This window comes from Peromyscus eremicus, chromosome 16_21, assembly GCF_949786415.1.
Source record: "Peromyscus eremicus chromosome 16_21, PerEre_H2_v1, whole genome shotgun sequence".
NCBI lineage: Eukaryota > Metazoa > Chordata > Mammalia > Rodentia > Cricetidae > Peromyscus > Peromyscus eremicus.
This window is the reverse complement of record NC_081432.1, coordinates 3,897,743-3,922,494: the sequence shown is the minus strand read 5'-3', so window position 1 is coordinate 3,922,494 and position 24,752 is coordinate 3,897,743. Positions and strand designations below refer to the sequence as shown.

Genomic DNA, 24,752 nt, shown 5'->3' with positions numbered 1-24,752 from the left:
TCTTCTGGCCTCCATAGGCACTGCATGCACGTGGTGCACAGGCACACATGCAGGCAAACCCCTCATGCACATAAAGCAAAACCATAAATAAATCTAAAGAAAAGGAAAAGCCAGGCATGGTTTGTATTTGTGATCCCAGGGATGGAGAGATGGGAGGCATGGGGGGATGGGAGGAGGTGGTCCCTGGCTTATTGCTCAGCTGGCCTGGCCCACTTTGCTGAGTCCCAGACCAATGAGAAACCCTGTTGCAAACAGAAGGTGAAAGGTACCTATGGAATGACACTGACATTGTCTTCTAACCTCTGCACACACGTGAACATGTGTGCACCTCCCCACAAGCATGCACACATACACACAAGAAGTACAAGCATGTCTAGTTAGTAATGGAGGCTGGGCCCTCATGGGCAGACTGATCATGTGTCCTGTCTGCTTGCTCCTGTGTCCCTGTTGGTGGAACATTGTGTACATACCCTGATCATGGTTTCCCAGAGCTGGTTCCCAGGGTGGGCGGGCAAGCCTGGGAGTGAGGTGAGATGGGGCGTCCTGCTCCAGTGTCTAGGTGAGGATCAGGGATCTCTGGAGTCACTTCCTGTCTATGGGGATTCAGAATAAATGTCTGGACTTCTCAGGCTGAGCCCAGACTTGGACTTCAGCATGGACACCTCTGAGGTGATGCCCAGGTACAATCCCAGAATCCCTGCTGCCTGTTGGAGCATGCAGGCAGAGGCCTTCTGAGTGTGTGGAGCTTTGCGGGGTGCCTGGGGCTAGCTCTGTGACCCCCCTGGCCTTGGCTTGCTCTTCTGAGAAATGGGGCTGATGTGAGCTGGCCCATGGGTCTGCAAGAGGAAGTAAGGGCACTAATGGAGGCACTCTCTGAACTGAAAAACGGAAGCTCTCCAGCCTGGCTGTGCATTAAAGCCACCTGGGGAGTGCTTAGGGTCCTCATCACGGGTGGGATTGGCTTTTTAAAGCTCCCTTGGTGACTTTAATGGGGACTTGCGGGGGGTACTGGATTTGAGGCTTAGTCCACGGGAATCACTTGGGGAATCGCGTGAATACTCATACCTGACTTCACCAGGGCAGTCTGGCACCTACCACAAGAGCTTTTATCTCATCTACAGGGTCTCTTGTTGCTTAGGTTGGTCTCAAAGTCTTGATGTAGTTGAGAGTGACCTTGAACTCTTGACCCTTCGACCTCTGCCTCTCAAGCACTAGGATTGTAGATTTGTGCCACCAGGTCTGGTTTTTTTATGTGTTTGTTTTTGAGACCGAGTCTCACTCTGTAGCCCAAGCTAGTCTTGAACTTGCAGTGATCCCTCTGCTTCAGCCTTCTTGCTAATGAAACCACAGTATCCAGAGCACCAGGGTTTGTCAGAAATTCCCAGGGCAGGGAGTTGTCCTGTGCAGGCACAGGGGCTTTGTGGATAAGAGGGGTGGGAAGGCGGCAGTCATTGGCGTAGGTACAAGCAGATGGACAGGATGTTATGGAGGGACAGCTAACAATGGAATACCCCCCCCCCCCATGAGTCTCTTGGTATTTTCTGTAGTAGAACATTCAGGACTGTACCATCCCAAGGGTGAGTGGTTCAGACTGTCTCAGGGATAGCACCCATTTTGTAGAAGAGAAAACTGAGGCCGCTCCCAAGCATCACGGTGCTAGAGTTGGCAGGATGCACAGTTTGACTGAAGTGTCACGGCCTTGGAGCTGACGTGGACGTCCTGCCCTGCCCCACACCTCTCTCTTTCCCTTTTTAACTCCAGGCCTCTTTCATCTTCAGCCCAGGCAGCCAGAGCCTGGTGGCACTTGTGTCCCACCTCTTCACTGCACTGGAGCCCGGCTTCCGGCCCTCTCCCCTACGGCACTGCTCAGCTTCTAGCAGTGGGACTGAAGCTGGCATCCTCTGGGACAGCTTTATTTGAGATAGGAAAGAGGAGAGGAGACAGCAAGAAGGGCCATGCTGGGGACAGTGGAGCCCAGTCCTGGGTCCTTGCAGGACAGAGAGAAGCGTCCTCATTCCCTGGGGTTTGTTGCAGTGGTGGGGCTGAGGGGCCCAGAAGTCTCAGCACCACCCGAGTGTGCACAGAGGGCTGGCATGCAGGGACAGGGACAGGGCTGTGAGGACAGGGACAGGGTGAGGAAGGCACCCGTGTGCACTGTGTTTCCCGACACAGCCATGGGAGCTTGTAGACCTGGGTGTGCATCATGCTGCTGGCACTTGCCGCGGTGACCTTGAGCAGGTCCTCATTTGTAACTGGCATCCGGCCACCGTGCTCAGCCTCCAGAGCCCTGGGACGGGAACGGCCCTCCCTCACAGCCTCCCTGGGACGATGGGAGCTGACTTGCTGTTGGCCCGTGGACTGCCCACACTGACTGAGAAGGGTCACAGAGAGGAGCAGTCTGTGGCTGTCAGGCCCAGGAGGGCAATGCCTGCCACCTGCCTCCTCCATGCCCAGCCCCTCCCCAGGAGCTCACGGAGCAGGCTTGGGAATTAAAGTCATAAACAAAGCAGATGTGGCATCCGTCTTTTTGACAGCGCTGCCAGCCAGGTGATGGCTGAGCAGAGGAAGGCTCGGTTTATGAGGAGAGAGGAAAAATTTACTGTTGGCTGCTCCCAGGGGCTGGGAGTCCACAGAGGGAGGGCGGGATGGGATGGCAGGGGCTGTGTGGGGAGCTGCTAGTTACCCATTGTGCTGGCTGCAGCCACAACAGCAACACAGCTACCCAACAGCCAGTTTAACCTGCATCCATCCATTGAGCATCAAGATCTGTCCTTAGGATTCTGCATTTCATCTTTAAGGCAACCCATTTTACAGATGAGGAACTGGCCTTCTTGTAGGATCTTTCTACCTCTTCTTCAGAGGGACCAAGGAAGTCTTCCTTTGGGGAAAGGTGAGGAAGGACAGTATTTTGGGAGTACCTATTATGTGCCAGCCTTGCACCCATTAGGAACTCCTAGTTGTTCAAACTGTCAGGTGTTTGGTAGCCAGGGTATGCCCCAAACCCTTGTCTTGGTTACTCAACCAGGAAATCACTGGCTTTTATTTAGAGGCTGAACACGGGGCTGGGGGACGGGTTAGTCAGTAAAGTACCTGCCTTGTAAGCTTAAGGAATGGAGCTTAACAAGCCAGACTTGTGTGTGCCTGTGATTCCATTCTAGGAAAGTGGAGACAGGCAGATCCTGGGAACTTGGTGGCCAGTCAGCCGAGCCCACTCAATGAGTTCCAGCCAGTGAGAGACCCTATCTCAAAACTGAAGCAAAAATTAAAAAACCACTATGCGGTGACTTCTGAGGAGTGACATCTGAAGTTGACCACTCTCTCTCTCTCTCTCTCTCTCTCTCTCTCTCTCTCTCTCTCTCTCTCTCTCACACACACACACACACACACACACACACACACACGCACAGCGGTTGCCTTGGGATGAGGCTGACTGTTAGTCTCTGCTCACTCCACTGTGAGCAGACCTGCCTCAGGATTCTCTGGCAGTCTGACCAGGACAGTGGTCAGCCCTACAGCTCCATAGAGGAGAGAGCTGGTCCTGGGGGACGTCGGAGGGAAGTTGGCAGCCTAGGTAGGTTGCACATTCGAGGGAGAAGTTCTCACTGAGACTGAAGGTAACACTTGAGCAGACACCTGAGGGGAGGGAGAGAGCACCGGGCAGAGAGCAAAGAGAGGTCATGTCAGGTAGAGGGCAGTGTGTGCAAAGGCCCTGAGATGGGCCCGCTGCTGGGAGAGAGCGAAGACTCAGAGGTGGGGAGGGGTGGCCTGGCCACACTGCCCTTAGCAGAGCCTAGCCCAGGGAAAGGATGGTAGGGCTCCACCGAGGTTCTAACTGTCCCTTCTGCCCGGGAGGGAGGCTGCGGGATGAAGTGTGGAGATGGCAAGGAGGCTGCCTGGAACCCAGGTAGGAGGGACAGGGTCTGGGTCAAGGGCATGGCAGAGGTGAGCAGGGGTCAGGTTTTTGGCAATTTTCCAGTGTGTCTGCAGAACTTGCTGAAGTCTTCAGGCCAGGGAGAGAGGACAAGCAGCCAAGGATGGAGCCTGAGCAGGCAGTGGATGGCTGCTCCTCATTTGGGAGGGGCAGGATGGAGGAGGAGTGGGCTGAGGACAGGCAGGAGCTTGGTCTAGGATCCCAGGGAGGTGTCAGCGCAGACAGCATCAGGAGTGAGCAGACGTGGAGATGCACGGAAGGTTGGGAAAAGGGAGAGGAGAGAATGACTGCCAGACAGTGAAGGGAACTGGGCAGGAGTGGCCTCACAACCGTGTGGCTCTAGAGGAGGATGCAGCACCCGTGAGCTCAGCCAGCTTTAGCAGGACCCTGCAATGTCCTGGAGGTCCCTAGGGAGACAGACCCCACACTGGGTTTCTGCAGCCATCCCTCTGCGTTCTCCTCCCTGACTCTTGCTCTCTCCAGTTCTTCCACACTCTCCCAGAATCCTCTGTAAAGCGCCTGCACCCGCCTGGCGTGGTGGAGTACAGCTAGAGTTTGAGCACTTGGGAGGCTGAGGCAGGAGGAACACCCTGGTACTGGAGGCTAACTTGGGCTATAGAGTGAGACCCTAACCCCCGAAACAAACAGAACCCCCTAACTAACCAAACAAAAACATAAACAACAGGTGTGGAGTCAGGTATCAAAGCCTGGTCAACCTGGGGGGACAGAAGCAACATGCAAGTGAGTCTTGTCAGCACCGCCTTGTGGGATGGTGCAGCACAAGGCAAGGTGCATGCGTGCGTGCGTGCGTGCGTGCGTGCGTGCGTGCGTGCGTGCGTGTGTGTGTGTGTGTGTGTGTGTGTGTGTGTGAATCTGTGCATGTCTGGGGATGGCGAGGGAACTGGCTCAATCCTGAAGGTATCTACAGGAGTGGCACTCAGGATGGTGGCGGGGTGGGGCACGTGGGGGAGTGGAGAGGAGCTGTGGACTCTGATTATTTCAACCTTGAAAACTCATTCCGATTACAATTTACAACCTGGCGACAAAGGCTGAGGTCTGCAGTGACGACCGCTCAGGGCTTTGAGAGAGAAAATCCTCCCCACGCTCCCAGCCGCCTGTCACCCGTGGCTGAGCCAAATGCATCTCTGCCTCACGGTGCCCCGGGACACAATTAGGACATCTTCAAACTGTTGCTGCTGTCACCGCTCCATGTGTCTGGAATTTATTTCCTTCGCACGTGCCTCACCTCCTCCCAGAGCTTCCAGGCTCCTGCTGGGCCTGGGGTTCCACGCATCTACGAGGAAACACTGACCCCCTTTCCCCTGCCACCTCCCTGCTCTAGACCTGCAGCCAGGGAGTCCCCAATATTGTCTTTGGCCTTGGTAAACAGGGGATAGTCTGGGGACCCCTGGAGCAAGAGGTTAGGGTTCAGCTCACCACCCCATTGAAGGGCACTTTGGCCTGTCATTATTGCCTTCTGTGGGGTACAGGCTGGCATTATTGCCTTCTGTGGGGTACAGGCCTGGAGTCCAAGGCTGGCAAGGGAAGGAAAGGAAGGAGAGAGGGAGAGATGTAGAAGGCAGAGATGTAGAAGACAGAGATGTAGAAGGCAGAGATGTAGAAGGCAGAGATGTAGAAGACAGAGATGTAGAAGGCAGAGATGTAGAAGGCAGAGATGTAGAAGGCAGAGATGTAGAAGGCAGAGATGTAGAAGGCAGAGATGTAGAGACAGAGATGTAGAGACAGAGATGTAGAAGGCAGAGATGTAGAAGGCAGAGATGTAGAAGGCAGAGATGTAGAGACAGAGATGTAGAGACAGAGATGTAGAAGGCAGAGATGTAGAAGGCAGAGATGTAGAGACAGAGATGTAGAGACAGAGATGTAGAGACAGAGATGTAGAGACAGAGATGTAGAGACAGAGATGTAGAGACAGAGATGTAGAAGGCAGAGATGTAGAAGGCAGAGATGTAGAAGGCAGAGATGTAGAAGGCAGAGATGTAGAAGGCAGAGATGTAGAGACAGAGATGTAGAAGGCTCTCACAGCCTGACCACTCTTGGCAGGCCATCTCAGCGTGTGTCATCTGGAGCTGGGCCAGCATATTGAGGAGTCAGTGGCCAGCCCTGTGATACGTCAGGTGGAGTCAGGTGGGCGTGAGTCTGCACTCAGAGCCCTTCCACACCACTCTAGCGGAGACAGGCCTCCCTGCCGAGGCAGCTCCTGGAGGGTGTCTGTGTCCTTAGTGTCTCTTTCCCTGGTGACCTATGACCCCACTGGAGGCACAGAGTGGCCCCGGAGCTAGCTGGTGCTCCATCAGGGTTGTGTGAAAAGGTTCCATGGGGAGCTGGGGCAGGAGAGGTCAGGGGTATTGCTCCGGAGGGGCAGCCGGCCTCTGAGCCACACTCTGCGGCTGCAGCAGCCTCTGGCTCCATTCTGCATCCTCGCCTGATAACTTTCTTCTTGTTGGATGCACTGTGAGCAGAGGTGGGGTGGGAACTGTGAGGGAATGGGGTTCAGGGCCTGGGTGGGGGTACCAGGAGGGGGTCCCGGCTGGGATATTGAGCTGAGTCCTGGTTCCGGGAGAGGCTCTTTGGGGAATGAGCCCAGCCCCCCTCTCCCCTGCAGCCTTGTTCTCTTCCCGTCTCTCAGCATCCCGTGGTGGAGGCTCTGACAGGAAGACAGGATGGGCGGACTGGAGGACTTGCATCCTCCTGTTCCAGCTGTTGTCTTGACCGGGAACTGACAGTCTGTTAGCACATTAGGCAGTGGGGCTCAGAGGAGGCACAGGGCCAGCGTGGTGGGGGAGAGGTGCAGGCTAGCTCTGGAGACTGGGGCTCTTGCCCTGCCACCCAGAGGCCCTACCCTGTCTGCCTGGCTGGAGCACACCTCCCCTGGCCTCTGTTTTCTTATTTGTGACAAGAAGGTTGAGGCAGGTAACCAACAGCCACCCCTCACCCCCCAACCCCCACCCCATCCCAGGGTATTGCTGCTGGCATCTCCAATGTCCACTCTCAACCAATGAATGCCTACCCTGGCTGAGCCAAGGATAGTCCTGGCCAGCAGGGCTAAGTGACCAGGCCAGCCACTAGTGACAGGTGCCGCAGCCCATCAGCCCCGCCTGTCAGATCTAAGGGACTGTGAGTGCCTTTCTGGTGTGAGGGGATTGGATAGTGGGGTACACACTAGAGATGGGCATTGAGCTCTCCTTACCCCAGGTCTGCTTCTGAGGTGACCTGGGCAGAGGGATGGACATGTTGACCTCCAGAGTTCCTAGGGAGTGGGGGCTGAGTGCTAACCCCGTTCACAGGGCCTCTGTACATGCTCTCCGTGTCCTTGGCAGGACCTGGGAGTGTGCCCGAGACCCAGCCAGTGTCCTTGTTCCGCTTTGTGGCTAGGCGGCGTGCAGGGCTACAGCTTCAGGGGCCCGTCCATTTTATCCCTTCTACCAACACCTCCAGGACCCTGGGCTCATTCCAGCATTCTTACCTGCTTCCTTCCCATGCCCAGCAGCAGGGATAGGCCTGGGGTTAGACTGTCTGCACCTAGCTCCTGGCCTGGGTTAGACTGTCTGCACCTAGCTCCTGGCCTGGGTTAGACTGTCTGCACCTAGCTCCTGGCCTGGGTTAGGATGCCTGCACCTAGCTCCTGGCCTGGGTTAGAACGCCTGCACCTAGCTCCTGGCCTGGGTTAGGATGCCTGCACCTAGCTCCTGGCCTGGGTTAGAATCCCTGCACCTAGCTCCTGGCCTGGGTTAGAATCCCTGCACCTAGCTCCTGGCCTGGGTTAGAATGCCTGCACCTAGCTCCTGGCCTGGGTTAGGATGCCTGCACCTAGCTCCTGGCCTGGGTTAGAACGCCTGCACCTAGCTCCTGGCCTGGGTTAGGATGCCTGCACCTAGCTCCTGGCCTGGGTTAGAATCCCTGCACCTAGCTCCTGGCCTGGGTTAGAATCCCTGCACCTAGCTCCTGGCCTGGGTTAGAATCCCTGCACCTAGCTCCTGGCCTGGGTTAGAATCCCTGCACCTAGCTCCTGGCCTGGGTTAGAATCCCTGCACCTAGCTCCTGGCCTGGGTTAGAACGCCTGCACCTAGCTCCTGGCCTGGGTTAGAACGCCTGCACCTAGCTCCTGGCCTGGGTTAGGATGCCTGCACCTAGCTCCTGGCCTGGGTTAGAATCCCTGCACCTAGCTCCTGGCCTGGGTTAGAATCCCTGCACCTAGCTCCTGGCCTGGGTTAGAACGCCTGCACCTAGCTCCTGGCCTGGGGTTAGGATGCCTGTACCTAGCTCCTGGCCTGGGTTAGGATGCCTGCATCTAACTAGGACCTGCTAGGACCCTGCTTGTCACCCAGCATTTCTGTGCCTCAGTCTCTCCATCACTGCAAAGGGACTAATTACTCATGTCAGCAACATAAAGATTCAGGGACATCCTGAGACCGGCATGGTGGAAACAGGTCTAACTCCTCCAAATTGTTCTCTGACCTCCACATGTGGGCTGTGGCACATAAGCTCACACACATAATAAATAATAAATGTAATTCAAAAAAATTACAAAAGGCCGGGCGGTGGTGGCGCACACCTTTAATCCCAGCACTCGGGAGGCAGAGCCAGGTGGATCTCTGTGAGTTCGAGGCCAGCCTGGGCTACCAAGTGAGTCCCAGGAAAGACGCAAAGCTACACAGAGAAACCCTGTCTCGAAAAACAAAAACAACAACAACAAAAAAAAATTACAAAAGAAATAAGGGGGCTGGAGAGATGGCCCAGTGGTTAAGAGCACTGCCAGAGGACCCGGGTTCAATTCCCAGCACCCATGTGGCAGCTCTCAGCCATGTATAACTGCAGCTCCAGGGGATCCAATGCCCTTAGCTGACCTCCACTGGTGTGCACGTGGTGCACATACATGCATGCAGACAAAACGCTCATACACATAAAGTAAAACAAATCAGTCTTAAAAATAATAAAGACTTCAACAAGCTGATCCGTAAAGTTCGGCCCATACCGGGCTCAGCATAGCTTCTGGCTGGGGGAGCTCAGCACATACTGGAAGACGTAGTTTTTAAAATCATCACTATCACATAGGGTCCAGGCCAGGAGCTGCTGCCTCTAGGAAGACTTTCTGAGTGTTGTATCCTAGGGATCTCTGCTGCCACTTCAGAAGCCCCCATTCTGGTCACTCGTACTGAGATGACCCGGTTGGGCCACCTGCCTGTGCCTCATCTCCTCACAGTCTCACCTCTGCTGGAGCAGGGCTGGCAGACCCCTGCCAGCTGAGGACACCCAGACCTCTGGAAGCCCAGCAACTTGCACAGGGCTGCTGAGCAGAGTCTGGGCGGCCATGGAGCGGGGCGGATGTTGTAAGAAGTCTTCCCAGGAATGTCGAAACATCTCCCCCTCCTCATAAGGTCCCAGTCACAACCAAAGTTTGAGTCTACGATAGTTCAACTGGGAAACTGATGAGTTTATTAGACTTACTTACAAAGCATGGGAGGAGGGATGGGCAGGCAGGAGTGTGGGTGACCGCAAAGTAGCCACACTGGAACATCTGCACTCTGAACGACAGCTCCTCCGTGGCCACATAGATGGAGCCTCCTTCCACGCGTGTCCCCCAGGTTGTGTGCTCTAGAACCTCCCTGTGACCCAAGGCCACATGTAACTAAGGAAGAATTGCATCCAAGTGGCTGGGAGAAGTGACTAGAGACTCACATGAGGGTCTAGCAACCCCCCGCCCCCCATCCCTTCCTCCCGTGAAGGAATCCAGCTGTGATGGATGACCTGTTGATGCAGGCCCAGCTGGTGTGGTGAAGAGGGCAGCTGTTTTCTGGGAGGATGGTGTCCTACAGCGGGAGTATGTGGAGGAGGTGGGGCCCTCAGTCAGCAGTTGGAAGGCTGCTAGGTGGGTCTGCTCACCCTGCTCCTGGGAAGCCTGTGACTGAGGCAGGGAAGCGTGGCCAGGGCTGATGACAACTTCTGGTGACGAGAAGCCATTGAGGACACCAGGAAGCCAGATTTAGCCTCTTTGGGCCTCCTTTTATCTGTTTCTTAGGAAGAGGGTGTCATGCTCTGGAGTGGCAGCCCACAGTGAGCTGCTTTTGGGATACCACGGCCCTCGGGAGAGACACAGCTCCTGTCCTGGCTGTTTCCAAGCCTGTGGGGGCAGCTGTTTCCTCCGTGATCCCAGGTCGGCTGAAAGAGGGCTAGCAGATGCTACAGCCCTAAGGATGTTACCGGGTCGCTGCTGACGGTGGCAGGATCAAGGGGCTTGTCCTGGCTGTTCTAGGGCCTAGTGGGGTATAATGTAGGGCTGTGGACTCCCTTTTTCCCTCTGAGGTCTCCTTCTGGGCTCCACTGGAGCACCCTCTCCATATACACATGGGGATGAAGCAAGCATAGGGTTTCCAATCGGGAGACCTGGCTGTGTCCAGCCTCGGGTATGCCCAGGCCCCCACTGCTCTGCTGAGCTCAGAGGGTCTCATGGGCGCCCGGCATGGTGTTCCCTCACAGACCGAGAGCGCATCGGGCAAGACTCGGCCTATGAACAGGAGGGGAAGGTGCAATTTGTCATTGACGCTGTGTATGCCATGGGCCACGCGCTGCACGCCATGCATCGTGACCTGTGTCCTGGCCGTGTAGGACTCTGCCCTCGCATGGACCCTGTGGATGGTACCCAGCTGCTTAAGTACATCCGAAACGTCAACTTCTCAGGTGGGGGCATGGAGCAGGACACTACTTGACTCTGGGGTGGCCTGGGCCATGCAGCTGCAGGGTGTAGAAGTCTGGGCTCGTGGGGGTGGGAATGGTGGTCTCTTCAGATGTTCTGTGCAGGAGTCTTCCCAGCGATTCCTGTCTTGAGTTTATAAGCCTCCCTGTACCTGGGTAAAGGCTCAGCAAAGTCCTTCCCTGCAGGTATTGCAGGGAACCCTGTAACCTTCAATGAGAATGGAGACGCACCAGGGCGTTATGACATCTACCAGTACCAACTGCGCAATGGCTCGGCTGAGTACAAAGTCATCGGCTCCTGGACTGACCACCTGCACCTCAGAGTAAGCATGAGGACGGGAGGGAGCATGGGGGAACAGAGTGCGGAGGCCAGGCTGGGCCGGAGGTCACTGGCTGACACCAAGCTATCTGAGAGTGAGTCGCTAGCTCCTCAGACCTCACTGGAAGGCAGATATTTCACCCAAGAGATGCCCTGGCTTTCCTCCTTGCCCTTGGGGTGATACCTCCAGCAGTGAACAGTTTTTGTTTGGCTTTGGGTTTTGTTGTGGTTGAGAGGAAGCACCATAGTGAGTTGTCTGGGGCTTGGACTCTGCCCTGCAAGAATGGAGGGAGAGGCGTGTTCCCAGCAGGCAAAGCAAGACACCTTGCAGTCTCTTCTAGGCATCCTCCAGGCAAGGAGCCCCTGCAGCCCTGCCTAGCATGGATCCCCTTATTCCACGTCCCAGAGCCTTCCCAGCTGGAGCGAGTGTCTCAGGATGCTATCCCTAGGGAGGGATTCTCCTGAGGTCACATAGCTTGGAGGGACAGAACCTGTTCCTGGAACAAGGTTTCCCCGTGTTAGGTAGAGAGAAGGTGCATGAGGATGTGCTGGGCGCAGAGGGCAGAGGCAGCCAGGCCTGTTGGCAGCGGCAGTCCAGCGCATGCGCGTGCATACCCCTCTGTACTGCAGTTCTAACAGTGTGAGCTTCCTGAGAGGCTGGTAGCTCCGTGAGGTTCCGAACATTGTCCTGTTCCTCTTTCACAGACACTGGGCCTGAAGGCTGGGTAGGTGTGTGTGTACAGTTCTGAAGGTCCCCTCTTCCTTCCCTGCCAGTCTGTCTGTCCCCAAGTGCCACCTTGCTTGGCCCAGCCCGGGGCACCCTCCTGATGCCTGTTCTGCCCCTGATCTAAGGAAGGGGCTGAGTCACAGCAGTGCGGTACGGTGAGGCCTGGGCTTTCCAGCTTTCTTTCAGGTGACTAGGGTGAGGCCACCTGAGGAGTCACAGCAGGCACGCTTGCTGGAGCTGAGGGAGAGGACCAGGGCTAGCAGGCTACCTTAGGGGACCTGCAGATGAAGGAGGCTCTCCCAGTGAGGTACTACAGTATTCCCTGTGGGAGTCACCGGGAGTAATAAGAGACAAGGTGGCTTCACACCAGCTACTCTTGGAACAGGTGGAGGACAGTGACTCAGTGGGCCAAGGTGTTCTCTCAAAGGTTCACAGCCCCTAGCCACAGCACGGACCCTAGGACTGGGCCATCTTCATGGGAACCAGGGTTTTCCAGAATATCCACCATCGTCCCGGGGCTCATCATTCCTTCAGGACCGTGGCGTAGCGACTGCTCCCTTTGGCGACTAGAGTTCCATAATACAAGGAACCCAAGAAAACCTCTTCATGTAGACTTCCTTTAGCCCTTGCCCTTCCCTACTCCTTACTACTCAGTTCTGGAGCTCTCTGAACAGCCTCAACCAGCCAGGCACATTCCTGCAGGAGAGGGCATTCAGTGAACGCACACATGCATGAACGCACACACACACACAAACACACACACGCACGCACACACGCACGCACGCACGCACGCACGCACGCACGCACGCACGCATGCACCCCGCAAGGTCCCATCTGGCCAGGCTTGTTGCTCTGAGAACGAACTTCCTGCCTGGCTGCTTAAGAGCACTCCCTTAGATCAGGGCCCTCAGGTTAACCAGGCTCCCCGGCCCAGCACGTGTAGCTTTCCTGGCCACCAGGTTACTCCCTATAATGTTGTACGGAATTTGGTAGGGTGTGACACCACTCCTGTGGCTTGCTTTGCTCCAGCAACTGCCCTGGAGCTGCGTTCTCATTTTGTGTCAGATGTAAAGGAATGCTAACCCCTGGGCACTCATTAAGTGGCTTCTGATTAAATCTTTGTTCCTTGCTTTCAGCTGAGCAGGACTCCGGAGTTGCTGGGTGGGAGGCAGCTCAGGGCCCAGCTGTGAGGTAGTTCCTCTTCACGCCTCGGGCATGAGAACCACACGGGAGGGGCTTGTTCACACAGGCGGAGATCTAGGAGGGTTGAAATGGGCGTTTCTAACTCACTCCTGGCTGCATGATTTCCAGGCCTCGGGGTTTGAAAGTCAGGACTCCTGGGGTCTTGGTCTTGCATTGGTGCTCAGTATGACTCTAGGGTGTCACGTCTACGCTCTCGAGACTCAGTTTCTCCAGATGAGTATTGAGTTAGTGGTGTCTGGGTCACATGGGTAAGTTGTCTGATTCCAGCTGTCAGCCAGTCAGCTCTGATGAAGTCCAGGAAGCTGGGCCTGTGGCCAGTGATGGGCTGATTCAGGTGTGCAGCCAGCGAGCTCTCGGGGGTAAGGTCTGGGCGCTGCCAGCACGTCCTGAAGCCAGCTCTGTGGTGCTGTCATTGCCAGATAGAGCGGATGCAGTGGCCGGGGAGTGGCCAGCAGCTGCCGCGCTCCATCTGCAGTCTGCCCTGCCAGCCCGGCGAGCGGAAGAAGACGGTGAAGGGCATGGCTTGCTGTTGGCATTGTGAGCCCTGTACGGGGTACCAGTACCAGGTGGACCGCTACACCTGCAAAACCTGCCCCTACGACATGCGGCCCACAGAGAACCGCACGGGCTGCCAGCCCATTCCCATCATCAAGCTGGAGTGGGACTCGCCCTGGGCTGTGCTGCCTCTCTTCCTGGCCGTGGTGGGCATTGCCGCCACATTGTTTGTGGTGGCCACTTTTGTGCGCTACAATGATACTCCTATCGTCAAGGCCTCGGGCCGGGAGCTGAGCTACGTGCTGCTGGCGGGCATCTTTCTGTGCTACGCCACTACCTTCCTCATGATTGCAGAGCCAGACCTGGGGACCTGTTCACTCCGCCGTATCTTCCTGGGGCTCGGCATGAGCATCAGCTACGCAGCCCTGCTCACCAAGACCAACCGCATCTACCGCATCTTCGAACAGGGCAAGCGGTCGGTCAGTGCTCCACGCTTCATCAGCCCAGCCTCACAGCTGGCCATCACCTTCAGCCTCATCTCCCTGCAGCTGCTTGGCATCTGTGTGTGGTTTGTGGTGGACCCCTCCCACTCAGTGGTGGACTTCCAGGACCAACGGACACTTGACCCCCGCCTTGCCAGGGGTGTGCTCAAATGTGACATCTCTGACCTGTCACTCATCTGCCTGCTGGGCTACAGCATGCTGCTGATGGTCACGTGTACTGTGTATGCCATCAAGACTCGAGGTGTGCCTGAGACCTTCAACGAGGCCAAGCCCATCGGCTTCACCATGTACACCACCTGTATCGTCTGGCTGGCCTTCATCCCCATCTTCTTTGGCACCTCACAGTCGGCCGACAAGGTGGGTGGTGGGGGGCCAGGGTGCATGGCCGAGTGGGGATTGACAGCAGGAGCCCAGAGCCCAGGCAGCCCCCTGGAGACACTTCTTTTATACCTCGTTCTGTTTTCTCTCCCAGTTGCAGGTTTTTCTCCTCTGGGTTTCTCTTGCTTTGTATTTCTTCCTCTTATTTATTTATTTATTTATTTATTTATTTATTTATTTATTTATTTATTTATTCTATTCCCCACGCTGAGAGCAGGTACAGGCAGAGGCCACACCCCTCTATGGTGTGCCCTTGCGGTGTGTGGCCCCACTCCTGAGGGAGATGGCAGCTTGAGAAATTGCTTTTGGCCTCACCAGGGGGAGGGGGTCACCGCTGGGAGTCCCTCCTGTGTGTCTTGGCAGGGACATCTGCCAGGCCACAACATGGCAGCTAAGGCCCTCCTACTTCACCCATCCCTAGTGGGTTCCTGTATAAGTGAAGCCGCGAGAGTCTGTTAAAAAAGGGTATCAAGGATTTATTAAGATATAAAATGGGGAGAAAATGCACTCACGGATACAGAACAAAGTAAACAGCTGTCGTGGTCCTCTGTTCTGCCCGGGGTGAATGGAACCAGCAGTCCGATCTCCAACCACCACCAGAGAGAGCAAGCACGCCTCTCTCCTCAGTTTTAAGCAGTCATGTGACCTGCCAAGAGGCCATGCCCTAAGGCTGGACTCCAAAGCTATTGGCAGAGTGAACAATTTCCATCCTCCACACATTCCCGTCCTCCTAGAGGCCAGACCTCTGTCTTCAGGTTCTGGGGCCCAGCCCCATCCTGGATCCCTCCTCTCCCATCCTGGATCCCTCCTCTTCCATCCTGGATTCCTTCTCTCCCATCCTGGATCCCTCCTCTCCCATTCTGGATCCCTCCTCTCCCATCCTGGATCCCTGCCCTCCTATCCTGGATCCCTGCCCTCCTATCCTGGATCCTTGCTCTCTCATCCTGGATCCCTGCCCTCCTATCCTGGATACCTGCCCTCCAAGGGGCTCCTCTTGGCACCTGGAAGGAGCTGCTAGGGTGTATTCCCATCAGAGATAGTCCCATCAGAATCCAGAGAGGGGTTGGGTTGCATCCTGAGCTGTATTACAGGCTGTCCTCACCAATGTGGCCATGCTTCCCAGCACTAGCCCTTCTCCCAGCCTCCAGATGGGGTCAGGGTGGAGAGATGGAGTTTTGAGTCCTTGCCACTTGGGACACCAGCCTCCATAGAGGCAGGCTCCTGCAGCCATGAGTGTGGAGCTCTGACAAGCCAGAGTTAGAGAATACCCCAGCACAAGCTGGGTGGGAACAGGCTGTATTGGAGCCATGAAGTGGGTATGGGGGGGGTAGAGAGAGAGAGAGAGAGAGAGAGAGAGAGAGAGAGAGAGAGCGCACAGATGTAAGCATGGCCTTCTCACATGTACTGCTCAGCAGTGGATGAGCTATGTGTAAGGTACACAGGGATATGGGCATGAGGGCCTGATGTGTGCTGAGGGATTCACAGCTGCCTGTATGGATGATGTGTGTGCACACAGGGGTGCAGGAGCTGGTGGGCACATGCAGGTGGCCATGCAGCTGTCTGAATGGATCTTGTATATGCATGTGCACCCAGCTGCAGGGAAGGGGTAAGTCAGGTGTGTGTGAGTTCAGGTACATGTGTGTTATATATACACAGGTGCAGGTGTTAGCAGGACTGCATGGCTCCCCTGGTGTCATGTGAGGCAGACCGGGCTGTTCTGGCGAGCCAGTGATGGCTCTTCTGCCTTAGCCAGGATTCTCAGGATTAACAGCTGTGAGGTAACCATCTAGGTGGCTGTTCTCTTTTGTGTAAGGCCACTGCTCAGCCCGCCTTGGGCAGGATGTGGCTGTGGAGTCAGCTAGGATAGAGGAGGTTCCTGATTTGTACAGCACCCCCAGTCCCCACTGGGTCAGCCTGAGTGAATGCCCAAAGTGGGCGGAGCTTCTCCGCTCCCCAGGCCCTCTCAGAACCCTGGCACAGAGACAGCCAACTGTGGTCCACACATCCAAATCCTGCTCTCTGTGCTTTGTCCCCCATCAAATCCCGCCCAGCACTGGGGGCCTGTGGCTGTGGCTGGCAGAATTTCAGGAAGAACTCCATGAAGAAGCTGCAGTGTTGGCTGAGCTGGTCTGCCTGAGAACAGGATGGTGGCATGGCTGACCCTGAGGCTGGGGGATGGTTAGGTGGTGAGGCCACATGGCAAGCTGCCCCTCAGGCTGATGCCTTTAAGACCACGCTGAGGTCTAGCTCCCTCCTACATGCATTACCCCGACTCAGGTGCCACCTGAGCTCTAGAGGACCATGGCTTCTCTAGAAGGGACCACCAGCAACCTGCTCCAGGAGCCATGTATGCCTGTACACAGGGGACTCCAGAAAAGGTGCTGGAGCCAGAGACCAGCTCCAGAGTTGGAGGGGAGGTCTGAGTCCTGGGGCAAGGAGAGGATCTAGGTGGGCAGCCGTTTTTCTACCTGGAGGTGGCTAGGACCCCAGGGAGCTAGAGAGCAGATCTTCAGCAGCTTTAACTCTAGTCTGAGCTGCTCTTGACCCCTTTGGTCTTCAGAAAGGCTCCTGGGCTGAAAAAGGAAATAACCCAGAAACAGTGGCTGGGTTCAGCACTGGACGCCATTTATAGACTGGGGCAAAGGCACACACAGGGTTCCTGTGCACATATTATGTACAGTCCAAAATGCTGCTCCCTCTGCCTGTGTTAATGAATAGTGGGGGCCATAAGCCCAAAGAGGCTTGCCCAGCATCTCACTATGGGCCAGGGTGGATGGCACCTTCTCTCTCAGGACCTCTGTGACTTCAGAAAGAAGTATAGGCTTGTGCCCTACACCGCTGGGCCAGCGGTGAGGTGTGCAAGATGCCACTGGGGGTCCTGGCAGTCTTCTTGGAAGAACGGAGCATCAGCTGCACTCTAGAGCAGGAACCCAGGCTCGGGGTCATTTCCAGTCTCCTCCACGACAGCATCTGGGGCCCCAGCTGAGCTGAGAGGGGCAGCCAGGGCCTGGATCACCTGTCAGAAAGGAGGAGGTGGGAGAGAACCTGGGCGGGGCTGTGGCAATTGCTGGGCTCTGTTTGGAGGGCTTCCGCCATTGAAGAATGGATTATCCGACACCCAGATTAATGGGCTTTCATTTTACTAAACATCTGTCACCGTTAGTGCTGGCGAGCGAGCGTGAAATGAGCTTTGACAGCGTCACTGCCACAGCCGTCTTCCGCTGGGTGTCGCGGGTCCCCTGCCGGGGCCTGTTCCACATGGGTGGCACATGGTGGATAGTCACTGGATGAGGGGCTGCTGGGAGCCATTCCAAGGCACCAGTGGGTGCTCATGTCACCCACAGCAGCCCTGTGCAGGGACTGCTCCTACGGAGGTCAGCTCTGGTCCCCAAGAGCTGTGCACCAGTCTACTACACACAGACGGTGCTTCCCACACCCTGGCCACTGTTAACCCTGCCCTCACCACAGCCCTGTGAGGTAGGTACTATAGTTTTCAGGTCTGTGTTGTACACAAGGAAACTGAGGCACAAGGACTGACCTGTCCAAGTTCACAAGCTAGGATGTGAGTCCCAGGAATTCTGAAGTCCCAGCTCCATACGATGGCATCCTCCTGCTCGAAGCCGTCAGGTGCAGAGCAGGCCTGTCCTAGCCATGTCTATTCCCAAGAGGGTGCTGGGCAGGTCAGGGCCCTCGAGGATGATGGGTAGCTGAGCAGAGTGGGGTGGATGGAGCAGGGCAGGGCAGGGCCAGGTGGGTGGGGTCTTGGACTACGTGGCATGAGGTGAAGCTGCTCTGACCCCCCCCCCCCCCCCGCGGCCACCCACAGCTGTACATCCAGACAACCACACTGACGGTCTCCGTGAGTCTGAGTGCCTCTGTGTCCCTGGGAATGCTCTACATGCCGAAAGTCTACATCATCCTCTGCCACCCGGAGCAGAATGTGCCCAAGCGCAAGCGCAGCCTGAAAGCCGTGGCCACCGCGGCCACCATGTCCAACAAGTTCACGCAGAAGGGCAACTTCAGGCCCAACGGGGAAGCCAAGTCAGAGCTGTGTGAGAACCTGGAGGTCCCAGGTGAGTGTGTGGCCTCGTCCCTGTCTCCCAGGCCCTGCCCCACCCCTTTCTTGCACAGGGCTCTGCAGGCCTCATAACGGCCTGCTCTCTGGTAACCAGTGGGAGACAGTAGGCTGCAGATGAGCACAGTTGTCCCGTCCAGCCCTTCCTGGTGGCTTCAGAGGACGTCAGAGGCCCCCTGTGGGTGGCCACATCCTTCTATTCCAGCTGACCTGGTTCCTGCAGGGTGCTGAGACCCCACCACATCTTTGGTCTGGCAGCATCTCTCAGTCCCTCTGGGGGCAGGGCTGTCACAGAGGCCCAGTTCCTGGAGTAACCCAGGAGGGATCTTTGGCTTTGTCCCTAATGGGGTCTGAAAGATGAGGACTGAGGACATGGCCATCCTGGGACAGGTGGGTGAGGGTGGAGTGGGTGGGACTTTGACTGATGTCCCCATGGATCAGCATCTCCCCAGGGGCTTGTCAGAGATCTCAGAAAGAGGGTCCTGAGCTGGAGGCAGCATACAGAGTAAGTCGGTGGCAGCAGGGACCAGCTCGACCTGGGTTTGACCCCCAGAGGAAGTGAGACCGACCTCAACATGGTGTCTTTCCCTCTGCTATGGCTCCCCTGTCTCTGGGGTCCCCACTCTCTATGTGGGGCAATACACCTGACTTCAGATGTGTCCCCCACCTTGTGTTAACAGCTCCCCCCACACCTTACTTCCCTGTTCTTGCTCCTCCTCCTAAAAAACCATGTAACCCCTGCCCTCTGATCCTGGCTCTTCCTTCAGGTACTGCCTGGAGATGGGAAGGGGCAGGGTGTCCCCTCTGGCTTCCATCTTCTGACTGTCAAGGATCCTCAGAGCAGCTGCATCTCTATTTCTGGCCTGAGCACGGGGACTCCTTGCTCCTTCTTGTGGACATTTGCCCATTCCAGCCCGATTCCTTCAAGGCCCTGTACACTAGCACAGAAGCAGCCTTGCACACAGCTCCACACGCAAATGGACAGACACTAACATGCACACAAACGCATGCATTCACACACATGCACTGCTGTCTCTCCAGAGCAGGATAGGAGGACGACACTATTACACTCGTCAGAGGGGCCACAGGGTCAAGGGCCTTCCCAGAGTTCTGATGGCCCCACCGACATTGTCCCTCTGCCCTGCTCAGGCCGATTACAAGGTCATAAAAGGAAGTATGGCAGGTAGGGGGAAGCCAAGTCCCCAACCCTGCTCCTGCAAGGTAGGGCCCAGAACCCTCTGCAGCTAGGGCAGAGGTGGCAGCTCCTTTGGTCCCATCTCTCAGTGACAGCGCTGCACAGTGATCAATTCTAGAGACAGCCCAGATGAGGGGGTGTGAGAGAGAGGAGTGGGGAGGTGTCACTTCCATGGAACAGGGACATTTTTCACCCTGTCAAGTTCAGGCCACATATCTTTAAACAAACAACAGAATAAATAATTTAGAACCCTGATTGCAGGCGGATTGGCGCAGAATCACAGGGCGACAAGTGGTGGCTGTTAGCCTCGTGCCTCGAGCTGTCTTGAAAATTGCTATAAGGTCGGCTGGTGACAGAGAACCCTTGGGAGGGCTCTGCCACACCTTCATGCCTTCACTCGCAAAGAGGGCACTTCTGCAGCGCCAGGTACCCACCCCGGCCTCGCTGCCACAGTACCTTTCTGTCCAGCATCTTAGAGCTGAGGGTTTCATCTGCCCCGGCCCATTCGTCGGGCATGTGCTTTACGGGTAGAGATGTTCCTGCTTGAGGAGGGTTAGTTTGTTAGCTGGTTGTATGGCAGTTGCTGAGGAGACCCTGATGGTGGCCCAGGTCCCCTCCCGGATGGCTGATTCTTTCTGTGTGCCTTACTGCTAGCCAACTTGCTGTTCCCATTCTCCAGATGGTGAGACGGGCTTTGAAAAAGGGTTGAGGGCCCCCTGGTTTGCAGCTGAGGGCTGAGATCCCCATTCTGCAAGCTCTGGAGCCAGTGATTCCAGTAGTGTAGAAGAAACAGACAGCCCTGGCTAGTGGGACCCAGATGTCCCTTGCCGTGTGCTCTTTTCTTGTTCCCTTAACAACTCTTGGTGCAGCAGGGCCTGAGGCGTGCATTCCCCTGCAGGGGGTTAGCTCCCACCACTGCTGAGGTTTCTTCCTCTCTCTAGGCCCTGAGCCACTGGAGGGTCTTGCAGCTGGGAACAGTTTTCATCAGTTTGCACAGGGGTGATGGAGTCGGGGGAACTGGTTCACGGAAGCCAGGACTGCCAGAGGGACCACCCACTGTGGCTCTGCTGCGGCAATGGGGTTCAGATGGTGAAGTGCTGAAAGTTTTGGCAGTCATTTGGGAAAAGAATTCTAGGCACAAAGGGCCATCTTACTTGTTTATTCTAACTATAGGTAGGGAAACTGAGGCTCAGCAGGAAAAGGAGGGAGCCACCCAAGGTTACCCAGGAAGGAGGAAGCTCCCTCCTACTAGAATGAACCTCTACATACTTCTCATCCAGCACACCTGCCGTCCTGCATCCCAGCCTCTTCTCCTGAGTTCTCCTAGTCCATCCCAGGCCCAGGATGCCTCCCAGTTCTGTCCCATCATCCTGCAATCTTGGTTATCCAGCTCCCTGGAGAGATTCAGGGGTGCTTTGCACACCGCTGTTCTTATCTTTCCCTGAATGTTAGGGCACGTTTCCTTCCATTGCACCCAGCTTCTGCTTGATACTTCTTCAGACAGGAGCCTGCTACCACTTAAGGTCACTTGCCCCACCCTATCCCTGGCCAGGAGAAAGTTACTTCTTTAGCTGAACTAAACTCTGGTCCTGAGGTCCCAGAAGAAAAACAAAGAAGCTCATCAGGCACATATTTTTCTCTCTCTAGTGTCAAAGAAGATGATAGGTGGGCAGGAGTGAGGTATGGGCCCAGGTTCCTTCCATCTTGTTGCTCTTTTGGTTCCCCAAGGATTGAGGCCATCTCCAGTGTTTGCTCTACTCATGAAGCAGACAAGAGAGGGCAGAAGTGCAGGGAAACAACTGTTTTACTCAAAATGTGGTAGAAGCTGCACGTCATCTGTCCTAGTTAGCTTTTCTATTGCTGTGATAAACACCATGACCAAAAGCAACTTGGGACTGGTGGGGGAAGTATTTATTTCATCCTAAAGGTTATAGTTCATCATTGAGCTAAAGCAGAAACACAGGCAGAAGCTTGAAGCAGAAACCACAGAGGAGGGCTGCTTACTGCCTTGTTCTCTGGCTCATGCTTTGTTAGCTTTTTATACAGCACAGACCCACTTGCCTGAAGATGGTGGAGCCTACAGTGCGCTGGCCTTTCCGTATCAATCATTAAGACAATTCCTCACAGATATGGCCACGGGCCAATCTGATCTGGCTAATCCCCCAACTGAGACTCCTTTAAATGACTCTAGGCTGTGTCAAGTTGATAACTGGCCCTAACTAGGACACCATCCCTCCCTTGGATTTAATTAACAAGATTTACCATGGAGCCTGCTCAGCTGCAAGAGAGGCTGGGAAACATTGTCCTTAACTTGGCAGCCATGTGTCCAGTGTGACAGGGACCAGGAGACAACATGTGGACCTCCATGCTGCCCTGCCCCATCTCCTCTCTTCTAGGTCACCTGTCCCTGGTCCATCCCCATGGGTGTGTCTCCTTTTGAGAGCCGAAAGATTCCCAAGGGAAACAAGTCAGCTCCAAGATGAGGAGAGCATCTTTTCCCATCCAGCCCCTCTCCACCCCAACCCCAGGCACCGTTCCTGCCTCTGATGGAGACCCCCAAACCTCTCAAGGCAGGACAAGCCAAGGGTGTGTCCATCTTCCTCATGCCTCTGGTCTGGTTCACTGACAACAGAGGCAACCCTCCTTTGGTCTCACTGTGCTCTGGTGGGGTTGGGGAGACCCACATTGCTTCTGAGAGCTGATGTCATCATCTGGCTGGGATCCTAGGACAGGGTCCTTGAGGGTGCTGTGGCCAGGAAATGGGAGGACCTCAGATGTACCATGTCAGTCTCAGCTGGGGTGGAGGACATGAATGAGGGCCAGAGTGACCAAGGCAGAGAATGCCTGGTCTAAGGTCTCCAGACTGAAGGGGACAGGCCCCCAGAAGTGGACAGGATGGATGCTCCAGCGTCTCCAGGATCAGGGACTGGTGTCTCGCTTGGGCAGAGGGCATTGTGAGCCCACTGCATGTCTCAGCTGCTTGCCAAGCGAGGCCCCTCTCTGGCTGCCATTCTTTCCCTCAGCCCTGCTCTACTCCTCTAGGCCACCATGCTAACACACTGAGTGTTTTCTTTTCCAGAATGTCTGGGGCTGAACCTCTGAAAGATTTCCCTTGGAGGATGTTTTAAGATTCTGTAATTACATCATACATCCAAAGAACTATTTTAAGGCGTGATAGAGTTAGGAGTTGACAAGGGTTCTCTAGAGGGGAGGTGCTTTGGGAGGTACTCAAAGAGGGGGTCACATCTCAGTGACATTGTGAGGAGGAGGCATGCTCCAGGTAATGGCTCACCTGAGCAAAGATGTGGTGGTGGGAATCCTGTGTGGGACCTGGGGTTTCGGATGGCAAGAGAGGCAGCTTTGGGACAGGTGTGCCCAGCACCCAGTTGGGGTGCCCCGGGCTGGGACCCTGATGGAGTTCTGTGTGGGCAGTACCACTGGGGAAGGAGGCCTTGGGGGAGGCAGTGCTGACGCCTGGCTCTCCTGATCTCTCTCCAGCACTGGCGACCAAACAGACCTATGTCACCTACACCAACCATGCCATCTAGCTGGGCTGAGGAGCCACGTGAGTGACGGAGTCACAACCTCCAAGGATGGTGCATCGGGCCAGGGCCACTCCTGCGGGCCCTGCCAGTGCCCTGCCTGCCCCATGGGCATCCACGGATGTGGCTTGGTGCTGAGGACAGTAGAACCCCCGGCCATCACTGCTGGGCAAGCTGTGGTGGGTGATCGGAGGAGGCTGAACGGCCGGGGCAGTTCCAGATTGTGCCACACAGGCCTTCCTTCTGGACCCATGTCGTGCCCAGCCCCAGAGCACAGGGGCTTGGTCTGCAGATCCTAGCCCTGGCCTTTTCTCCCTCCTGCCTCCGTCTGTCTTGTTGGTGACCCTGATTGGTCCTTACCCGTCTTTACGTTTCTCTTCCGTCTTTCGCTCTGCATGTGTTGTCTGTTTGGGCTCTCTGCTTCTGTATTTTCCTTTCTGCTCCTGCCCTTCCTCTGCCATCTGCCCTGTCCCACACCTTCTGCTTCTCTGAGTTGCCCCACCCCCATCCCATGTCACTTCTCATGCATTTTTTTTTCTGTCCCATTGACTTCATTTTCTTCCAAGTTTTGTTCCCTTTACTCCATCCACCAACTCTTTCATGTTACAAAAGAGAAAAAAGGGGGGGGGATCAAAACACAAAAAAGCCCAAACACAACTAATCTTGAGTGTGTTGCAAAGTGCTGCGTCCTCCTGGTGGCCTCTGTGTGTCCCTGTGGCCTGCAGCCTGCTCGCCCACCCTACCCGTCTGCCGTGTGTCCTGCCCGCCTGCCCGCCTTGCCCTTCCTGCCAACGACACGGAGTTCAGTGCCTGGGTGTTTGGTGATGGTCCCTGACGTGTAGCATGACTGTTTTTATACTGAGAACATTTCTAATAAAGATAAACACATGGTTTTGCACCTGGCCTGTGTGTCCACTGAGGGCCCCATGCTCAGCCACAACTGGTGGTCAGAGGCAGAAGGGCAGAACTTCAGAAAGCTGCTGGGGGAGGGACTTGGTATCCCAAGTACAGTGAGCAGGACACTGCAGAATATTCCAGTACCTACTGGGGCTGGAGAGGTGGCTTGGTGGTTACACAAATCTTAAAAAGTCTTATTAATAAAAAACCTGGAGCCAGATATTGGATAATTTCTGAAAGATCAGAGAGACAGAACAAGCCACAGCCAACCTCACCTCACCAACATCTCAGCTGATCTTGTTTCCTCAGACTGGAAGCCTCTGAGTCCTCACCTGAATGGATCTCAGCTGAACTGCTGCTAAAAAGCCTAAAAGCTTAAAAGCCTCTAGTTCCTGGTCCTCATGCCTTTTATACCTTTCTGCTTCCTGCCATTACTTCCTGGGATTAAAGGCATGTGTCTTTCCCAAGCAAGACATGAGATCTCAAGTGCTGGGATTAAAAGTGTGTGCCACCACTGCCTGGCTCTGTTTCCAATGTGGCCCTGAACTCACAGAGATCTAGATGGATCTCTGCCTCCAAAATGCTAGGATTAAGGGTGTGTGCCACCACTGTCTGGCCTCTATGTCTAATCTAGTGGCTGTTCTGTTCTTTGACCCCAGGTAAGTTTTATTAGGGTACACAATATGTCGGAGGACACAATATATCACCACAACACGGTGTCTTGTAGAAGACCCAAGTTTGGTTATCGGCATCAACATCAGGCATCGTCCCATGCT

General features: G+C 55.4%; 1 protein-coding gene across 2 annotated transcripts in view; it reads left to right on the top strand.

The window, feature by feature from the left end:
* The window catches only part of Grm4 (glutamate metabotropic receptor 4), an 81,992-nt gene extending 58,907 nt beyond the window's left edge, over positions 1–23,085 (top strand). For both annotated transcript variants that reach the window (XM_059281991.1, XM_059281990.1), the window contains 5 exons: positions 10,427–10,627; positions 10,829–10,965; positions 13,311–14,246; positions 18,094–18,340; positions 23,036–23,085. In XM_059281991.1, the coding sequence (XP_059137974.1) occupies positions 10,427–10,627; positions 10,829–10,965; positions 13,311–14,246; positions 18,094–18,340; positions 23,036–23,085 (1,571 nt within the window). The remainder of the gene's footprint in view (positions 1–10,426; positions 10,628–10,828; positions 10,966–13,310; positions 14,247–18,093; positions 18,341–23,035) is intronic.
* Positions 23,086–24,752: the final 1,667 nt, after the last annotated feature.